This window comes from Nesoenas mayeri (assembly GCF_963082525.1).
Source record: "Nesoenas mayeri genome assembly, chromosome: 31".
In the NCBI taxonomy this organism is placed as follows: domain Eukaryota; kingdom Metazoa; phylum Chordata; class Aves; order Columbiformes; family Columbidae; genus Nesoenas; species Nesoenas mayeri.
In genome coordinates, this window is record NC_137567.1 from 1,034,749 (window position 1) to 1,044,313 (window position 9,565).

Below are 9,565 nucleotides of genomic sequence, written 5' to 3' on the forward strand. Positions count from 1 at the left end.
AAGAAATTCACGGTGTATTTGACGGATTTGGCCATTAAAATCCGGATATCGAAGGTGTCCTGGGGAATAAAGGGGGGGGGGCAATGTTGGGACCCCCCCACAATGGCTGGGACCCCCCATTTTTCCCCGGGGGGGGTCACTCACCACCACGGGCTGCCGGAAATACTCATCGACGGCGGCGCCGCGAAGCGCCGAGAGGTCGACGCCGTGGAAGGACGGTTGGTACCTGGGGGGGGGACACACACCATTAAAGGTAAATTGGGGACACACACACACACAGCAGCTTCAGGACCCCCCCGGGGTGGGGGTTGTGCCCCCCCCAAACCCCAAAACTCACCAGAAATTGGCTTTGGTGAACTGCTCCATGTAGAGCTGCTCGTCGGTGAACGGCGCCAGGTGCACGTCGCCGATCGTGGGGAACATGTTTCCTGGTGGGGGGACACACACATTTTGGGGGGGGGGGGGGAATGGGGGTCCCAGCCTCCTCCCTGAGTGGGAAAAAGCCCCCCCCAGGACACCAGGAATTGGCGTTTGGACCCAAAAAGCGGCCGCCCCCCCCGCAACGGGTCGTGGGAATGGGGGGAAAGGGGGTTGCTGGGAGGGAAAGGGGACACTGGGGGACACTGGGGGACAATGGGGGGTACTGGGGGACAATGGTGGACCCCCCCATGGTGACAATGACCCCCCCCCCAGGTCTCAGGTACTTTTAGACCCCAAATCCCCACCCAAGAAATGACTTTTCTCAAGATATTGCATCCACGTCCCAGGAGGAAAAGGGGACACTGGGGAACACTGGGGGACACTGGGGGACACTGGGGGACACTGGTGACCCCCCCATGGTGACAGTGACCCCCCCCGCCCAGGTCTCAGATGCTTTTAGACCCCAAATCCCCCCCCCAAAAAATGACTTTTCTAATGATGTCGGATCCACATCCCAAGAGGAAAAGGGGACACTGGGGAACACCGGGGGACACCGGGTGACACCGGGTGACACTGGTGGTTACTGGGGGACACTGGGGACCCCCCCGTGCTCACCGCTGGGTTTCAGGTACTTCTTGGCGTGCAGGTAGCTCTCCAGCATCCTCTCGTTGAACAGCATGTAGCCCATGGGCTCGGAGATGATGATGTCGACCTGCTCGGGCAGCGCCACCTCCTCCACCTTCCCCGGCACCACCACGATCCGCTCCGTCAGGTTGTTGCTCTTCACCAAAACCTGCGCGAGAGCGCCCCAAAGTTTATGGGGGGACAAAAAGGGGGGGGTCCGGGGCGGGGGGGGGAGGGGAGGGGGAGACCTCGGCGTGCTGCGCCATGGTGCTGGCTTCCACCGCGTAGATCTTGCGCGCGCCGGCCTGCGCCTGCGAAGAACGAGAGGATCCCGGAGCCGCAGCCGACGTCCAGCACGATCTGCGGGGACAAACAGGGGGACACGGGGTGACAATGGATCCTGGAGCTGCATTAGATGTCCAGCACGATCTGTGGGGACAAACAGGGGGACACGGGGTGACAATGGATCCCGGAGCCGCAGCCGACGTCCAGCACGATCTGCGGGGACAAACAGGGGGACACGGGGTGACAATGGATCCCAGAGCCACACTGGACGCCCAGCACCATCTAGGGGGGCAAACAGAGGGGACATGGGGGGGACACAGGGTGACAATGGATCCCGGAGCCGCAGCCGACATCCAGCACGATCTATGGGGACAGAATGGGGGACACGGGGTGACAATGGATCCCGGAGCCACATTGGACGCCCAGCACCATCTGGGGGGACAAACAGGGGGGACATGGGGGGGACAGAGGGTGACAATGGAGCCCGGAGCTGCATTAGATGTCCAGCGCAATCTGGGGGGACAAAACAGGGGGACATGGGGGGACAATGGATCCCGGAGCCGCAGCCGACGTCCAGCACGATCTGCAGGGACAGAACGGGGGACAATGGGTGACAATGGATCCTGGAGCTGCATTTGATGTCCAGCACGATCTTGGGGGACAAACAGGGGGGGCACGGGGTGACATGGGGGGGACACAGGGTGACAATGGAGCCCAGAGCTGCATTCAACGTCCAGCACGATCTGCGGGGAATATTGCACCAAAACACAGCGAATTGCACCGAAACGAGGAAAATTCCAACAAAACCAAGGAAATTTCACCCAAATAATGAAAATGTCACCCCCAAATTGGGAAAATGTCACCGAAACGAGGCGAATTCGGGGGGTTCGGCGGCGCCGACCTTGTCCTTGAAGTCGCTGTGGTTCTGCAGGATGGCGCGCTGGTAGGTGCCGGTGCGCACGTAGTCCTGCATCATGTTCTGCTGCTGCGACAGGTACCCGTAGAACTGGGGGGGCAGAGGGGACAGCGGTGTCACCGGGGGGGTGGGGACACCGTGGGGACACCCCCGGGGGGGTCGCGGTTGTACCTGGAAATACTGGACGGCCGAGGACTCCTCGGTGCGTTCGCTGAACACCGAGCGCTCCGTGTTGTGGCCGCGGCAGTTTTTGAGGATGTTGTAGAAGGAGCAGAAATCTGGGGGGGGAAAGGGGGTTTTAGGGGGTGCTGGGGACACCGAGGGGGGGTCGGGGACACCGAGGGGGGGTTGGGGACGCACCGGTGGGGGTGGCGAACTGCAGCAGGACGCTGTTGCAGCCCAGGGTGACGATGAAGGACTGTTTGCCCACGCGGCTGCACTCGGTCTCTAGCGGCACACAGAGCATTTGAACACGCAGACGTCTTCATCTGGGGGGGGGACACACACGCGGTGATGGGGACGGGGGGGGCAGTGTCACCGGGGTCCCCAAAAAGAAGAAATAACTGCCGTCTTTGGCACGGGAATTGGCTTAAAAATTGGATTTGGGGTGTTGAGGGGGGCTAAAAACAAAGCGCCACGAGCACCATGCTCCTCAGTTTCCCCCAAGTGGCTCAGTCGACCCCCCCTGCCCGTGTGTTAATTAGTTGTGGAAATTAATTAGGCAGGTCAGTGACGGGGAGGGGGGGGGGGGGGGATGGGGGGAGGACTCTGGTGGATTTGGGAAAAATGGAGGAAAGCTCCAAAAATAGTGAAAAATCCAAGGGGTGGTTGGGCGAGGACAAAGGGACCCCCAGCAGCGACCCCCCCACACAGCCCGGCCCCACAAGTCTTGAACCCCCAAACCAGCCCTGGCCCCACACACCCCCAGAGCCCCCCCAGGGCCCCCATTCTGCTCCCCCACGAGCCCCCCTATCCACCCTGAACCCACGACCCCCATGTCCCCACATCCCCACAATGTCCCCATTCCCCCCTCAATGTCCCCACATCCCCCAGCCCCACCATGTCCCCATTCATCCCCCATATCCCCACCCCCCCCCATATCCCCATTCACCCCCCCATGTCCCCACTTCCCCCCGTATCCCCATACCCCACACACCCCCATTTCCCTCCCATGCCCCCATTCACCCCTCATGTCCCCACGACCCCCCGTGTCCCCATTCCCTCCCCATATCCCCATTTCCCCCATATCCCTATGCCCCCCCATGTCCCCATTCCCTCCCCATATCCCCATTCCCCCCTATATCACCGTGCCCCCCCGTGTCCCCATTCCCCCCCACGTCCCCATTCCCCCCCCACATCCCCTAATGTCCCCACACCCCCCATATCGCCCCACCCCCCCATATCTCCATTCGCCCCCCCATGTCCCCACTCCCCCCTATATCCCCATCACCCACTAATGTCCCCACACCCCCCTATCCCCACATCCCCCCATATCCCCATCACCCCCACAATGTCCCCACATCCCCCGTATCCCCACAGCCCCAATGTCCCCACATCCCCCCATATCCCCACACCCCCCTATATCCCCATCATTCCCACAATGTCCCCACATCCCCTGTATCCCCACACCCCTCATATCTCCATTTGCCCCTCCATGTCCCCACTCCCCTCTATATCCCACATGCCCCCTATCCCCACACCCCCCCATATCCCTATCACCCCCTAGTGTCCCCACATCCCCCTTATCCCCACACCCCCTAATGTCCCCACACCCCCTAGTGTCCCCACATCCCCCCTACCCCCACACCCCCTAATGTCCCCACACCCCCTAGTGTCCCCACACCCCCTAATATCCCCACATCCCCCCTATCCCCACACCCCCCTATATCCCCACACCCCCCTATATCCCCACACCCCCCTATATCCCCACACCCCCCTAATGTCCCCACACCCCCTATATCCCCACACCCCCCTATATCCCCACACTCCCTAATGTCCCCACATCCCCCCCATCCCCACATCCCCCTATATCCCCACACTCCCTAATGTCCCCACACCCCCCAGTGTCCCCACACCCCGGTGCCCGCGTCCCCGCCCGGGTGCACTCACGGCCGTAGAGCGCCAGCCCGGCGCTGTCGGGCCCCGTGCGGACCTCGAGGCGCAGCGGCTGCTGCTCCTGGTGCCGCTGGATCTCGCCGTTGGCGTCCCCGATGGTGAGCAGCCGCACGCCGGCGAACACCGACACCGCGGCCATCTTGGCGCCGCCGCCCCCGGGCCACGCCCCCCGGGCCACGCCCAGCGCCGGGACACGCCCCCCCGCGCCGGGACGCAGCGACACCTGGCGGGCGGGAGGTCGCGCGAGCGGGACTGGGAATGGGATCGGGACTGGGAATGGGATCGGGAATGGGAGTGGGATCGGGACTGGGAAACAGGACTGGGAATGGGATCGGGACTGGGAATGGGACTGGGAATGGGATCGGGAATGGGATCGGGAATGGAAACAGGGCTGGGAATGGGATTGAGAAAAAGGACTGGGAATGGGATCGGGACTGGGAATGGAAACGGGAATGGAAATGGGACTGGGAAAAAGGACTGGGAATGGGATCGGGACTGGGAATGGAAACGGGAATGGAAATGGGACTGGGAAAAAGGACTGGGAATGGGATCGGGACTGGGAATGGAAACGGGAATGGAAATGGGACTGGGAAAAAGGACTGGGAATGGGATTGGGAATGGGATTGGGAAAAAGGACTGGGAATGGGATCGGGACTGGGAATGGGACTGGGAATGGAAATGGGACTGGGAATGGGATTGGGAATGGAAACGGGACTGGGAAAAAGGAGTGGGAATGGGACTGGGAATGGAAACAGGACTGGGAATGGGATTGAGAAAAAGGACTGGGAATGAGATCGGGACTGGGAAAAAGGACTGGAAACAGGGCTGGGAATGGGACTGAGAAAAAGGACTGGGAATGGGAACGGGACTGGGAACAGGACTGGGAATGGAAATGGGACTGGGAACAAGACTGGGAATGGCAACAAGACTGGGAATGGAAGTGGGATTGGGACTGGGATTTGGATTTGAAACAAGACTGGGAAAAAGGACTGGGAATGGGAACGAGACTGGGAATGGGAGTGGGAAAAAGGAATAGGAATGGGACTGGAAATGGGATTGGGACTGGGAATGGGATTGGGAACAAGACTGGGAAAAAGGGCTGGGAATGGGATCAGGACTGGGAACGGGAATGGGACTGGGAGAAGGGACTGGGAATGGAGCAGGAATGGGACTGGGAAATGGGATTTGGACTGAGAAATGGGACTGGGAACAGGAGACAGGACTGGGAAAACCATCGGGACTGGGAAAAAGGACTGGGAATGGGACCAGGACTGGGAATGGGACCAGGACTGGGACTGGGATCAGGAATGGGAACTGAGATCAGGAGCAGGAACTGGACTGGGAACAAGATCAGAACTGGGACCAGGATCAGGAGTGGGGACCACGAGCACCGGCACCAAACACCTTTATTGTCACCGGCTCCGGCGCAGCTGCCGCGGTTCAGGACGAAGAGAAATGTCCTTTATGGGGGGGACACCGGTGCTGTGCCGGTGCCACCGGGGCCATTCTGGCCGGGGGGGTGAACCAGCAACGCCGTAACTGCCCCCGGTTGGGGCGCAGGGACCCCCAGCTCAATGCGGTGACGCCGCGGGTGCCGCTGTCATGGCCAAACTCTGCCGGGAACAATAGGGACGGTTTGGGGGCATTGGGGGTGCTTTTCGGGGGGTTTGGGAGGGTCCGGCCTTACCGGTGCGGGGGACCCACGATTCCGTCCGGCACAATGCGTGGTGCCTGAGGAGAGAAAACCGGTGGCAGCGCAACTGGGGGTACCGGGGGGTTTTGGGGGTGTCCCGGGGGATTTGGAGGGGTCCTGGGGGGGTCCCAGAGGATTCTGGGGGGTCCTAGGGGGTGGTTTTGCTGCGGAGGTGCCGGCTCCGGCTGCTCCCACCTCTTTACAGGCGACACCGGGGGGGACCCGGCGGTGCCATAAACCCGGTTCCCCCCAAACCACAACCCCCCGGTGACCCCCCCGCACCTCGCCAGGCCACCGCGGCCACTGCCAGCACCAGCAGCACCAGCGCGGCCGCGCCGACGGCAACCGCCGCGATCCAGGAACTATCTAGAATGGATGAGATGGCAAGGCGTCACCGGGGACATGTCCCCGGCGCTGCCGCGGTGCTGGGGGGGGTCACGGTGCTGCTACCTTGCCGCAGAGCGTCAGGGGTGGGCGGAGGGGCGGTTGGGGGGTCGCAGCCGCCGTCACTCAAATCTGGGGGGAAAAACGCCACGTTTGGGTCAACGGGACGAACCGGTTCCCCCCCTCCCTGGGTCGCCCAGTGCGTCACCGCACCGGTCACCGCACCGGTCACCGCGATCTCCGCGCTCGGCGCTGACATCTCCCAGGCGCTGCCGTTGCGGTGGCGGTAGCGGCACCGGTAGCACCAGGCGGTGACGGTGCCGTCCAGGACGAACTGAACGTCGTGCCGCCCCGGCGGGGCCGAAACGCTGCGCACCGGCGTGTCGGCGACAAGCAGGTCGAAGGCGGCGCCGGCGAAGCGGCGCGGGGACAAGCAGGTGACGGTGGGGGGGGCGCGGCGGGTGAGGAGCCCCAAGGGCGGGGGCAGCGACGGGGACGCGGCGGCGCCTGCGGAAAAGAGACAGGAAGCAATCGCGGAAGCATTTTGGGTGGAAAACAGCCTGAAATCATCAAGGTGACCGTAACGCATCCCCGGCAAAGAGGGAAATTTGAGAGGAAAAAGGTGGGAATTTGGGTGCAAAAAAGATGGGAATTTGGGCGCAACAAGATGCGAATTTGAGCGCTAAAAAGAGGAAAATTTGAGCGCAAAAAGGATGAAAATTTGAGCACAAAAAGGTGCAAATTTGAGCCCAAAAAACGCCCCAGGGCCCGACCCTGCTTAGCTTCCCAGATCAGACGAGATGGGGTGTTCTCAGCGTGCTATGGCTATATATATATATATATATATATATGTATATATATATGTTTCCCATGTATTTCCTGATAGTATCTGAACTAAAGGGCAGAGCAGAGGGCCAGGAGAACCTCTCTCACCTACTGACCACCCCCTTCTAATCTATCCCAGGTACCACTGGTCTCCCATCCAAGCGCTGACCGGGCCCAACCCTGCTTAGCTTCCCAGATCAGACGAGATGGGGCGTTCTCAGGGTGTTATGGCTCTATATATGATATATATGGATATATATATGCTCCCCAAGTATATCCTGATAGTATCTGAACTAAAGGGCAGAGCAGAGGGGCAGGAGAACCTCTCTGACCCACTGACCACCCCCTTCTATCCCCCTCCAGGTCCCACTGGCTTCCTGGCCACAAGGGCCCAGTGCTGGCTCATGGTCACCCTGCTGTCCCCAGGACCTCCAGCTCCCTTTCCCCTACGCTGCTCTCTAATATGGAATTTCCCAACCTATACTGGACCCTGGGGCTGTTCCTGCCCACATCAACACTCTACACTTGTTCTGTTTCATTGAATTTCTCCTCCCCAGCCTGTCCAGGTCTCTGATGGCAGCTCAGCTCCCAGTGTCACCACTGCTCCAGCTCGGTGTCACCAGCAAACTGGGTGACAGCCACTCTATTCCCTCATCCAAATTGTTAACGAATATATCGCAGGACCCGGCGCTTGGTTTTGTTTAAGCTCAGACTATGGGGCTCAGCCCAACGATCCGCACGCGCCAGTTGAGCCAAATCCGGGCAAAACGCCCCCAAAAGAAGCAGCGAGGAGGTACCTGCGAGGAGGACGAGAAGCAGCTCCCGCCGCATCTTCTTCCCTTTGCTCTAATGATCGGGTCGGGATCGGTGCCGGTGACACCACAGGCTGCGAAAGCAAAATAAATAAAAAGAAGAAGGAAAAAGGGATTTTGCTGAAAATGAAGTTTCATCACCCAGGAAGGAAATGAGCGAGTTGCCGCGTTGGTTTTATCCCCCATTGCGCAAATAAAAAGGGTTTTCCCACCCAACAACAGCTGGTGGGAAAGCGGCTCCTGTGGTACAACCCCTGGGGGTTGCGCCCCAATTAGCGCAATGGTGTAATTAAGGGGTGTAACGAGGCAGCGGTGGCCAATGGGAGTCTCACCTGGAGCGGATGGAGTGGGGATGGTTGGTGGGTCCGCATCGCGATGTGGCTCACAGGGGCCCCGAAACTGCACCTAAATACTTAAATCTGCCCCCAAAACTGCACCTAAATACTTAAATCTGCCCCAAATGTGTCCCAGGGGTCCACAAGTCTGCCCCAGGGGTCCCCAAATCTGCACCTAAGTGGGTAAATTTGCTCAGGGATCCCCCAAATGTGCCCCAGGGGTCCCCAAATGTGCCCCAGGGTCCCCAAATCTGCACCTAAGTGGGTAAATTTGCTCAGGGATCCCCCAAATGTACCCCAGGGGTCCCCAAAGCCACACCTAAGGGGGTAAATTTGCCCATAGATCCCCCAAATGTGCCCCAGGGGTCCCCAAATGTGCCCCAGGGTCCCCAAATCCGCACCTAAGGGGGTAAATTTGCCCATGGATCCCCCAAAATGTGCCCCAGGGGTCCCCAAATGTGCCCCAGGGGTCCCTAAATGTGCCCCAGGGGTCCTCAAATCTGCACCTAAGGGGGTAAATTTGCCCATGGATCCCCAAAATGTGCCCCAGGGGTCTCCAAATGTGCCCCATGGGTCCCCAAATCTGCACCTAAGGGGGTAAATTTGCTCAGGGATCCCCCAAATGTGCCCCAGGGGTCCCCAAATGTTACACAGGGGTCCCCAAGTCCGCACCTAAGCAGGTAAATTTGCCCATGGATCCCCAAAATGTGCCCCAGGGGTCCCTAAATGTGCCCCAGGGGCCCCCAAATCTGCACCTAAGGGGGTAAATTTGCTCAGGGATCCCCCAAACCTGCCCCAGGGGTCCCCAAATCCGCAGCTAACAACCGAAATCTGCCCCTGACCGCTGAAATCTGTAATTAACGTCCCAATTGTGCCTCGGGGTCCCCCCAAACCTGCCCCAGGACGGCCCCGAAGCGCCCCCGGCCCCAGCGCGGTGCATTGTGGGAGCCCCGCTCCCCTCACGGGCCGAGGCGACACGCGAGGAGGGCGGGCCCTGGGTCCGGGCTGACCAATGAGAGGCTAAGAAATGAGGCGCGGGAGGGATGAGCCAATCAGCGAGGAGAATGCACGGGGAAGGGATTCCCGCCTCAGGCGTTCGCCGCGGTCACCCCCGTAACCTCCGCCGGGGGCCTGCTGGAGGGGGCGGAGCCAACAG

General features: G+C 60.5%; 2 protein-coding genes across 2 annotated transcripts in view; both read right to left on the reverse strand.

The window, feature by feature from the left end:
• The window catches only part of LOC308051055 (histone-arginine methyltransferase CARM1-like), a gene marked incomplete at its 5' end in the record, with an annotated part of 12,305 nt that extends 7,806 nt beyond the window's left edge, over window positions 1-4,499 (reverse strand). The window contains 1 exon segment of the mRNA XM_080361331.1: window positions 4,355-4,499. Coding sequence (XP_080217457.1) covers window positions 4,355-4,499 — 145 coding nt within the window.
• Window positions 9-3,928, reverse strand: LOC308051109 (histone-arginine methyltransferase CARM1-like; the record flags this gene model as incomplete). Its single annotated transcript, XM_080361410.1, is given in 11 exon segments — window positions 9-59; window positions 145-226; window positions 338-428; window positions 1,036-1,213; window positions 1,293-1,355; window positions 1,357-1,404; window positions 2,231-2,335; window positions 2,417-2,523; window positions 2,606-2,693; window positions 2,696-2,733; window positions 3,910-3,928. Coding segments are annotated over 11 exon segments (870 nt in total), but the record flags the coding sequence as incomplete, so codon positions are not given.
• Window positions 4,500-9,565: the final 5,066 nt, after the last annotated feature.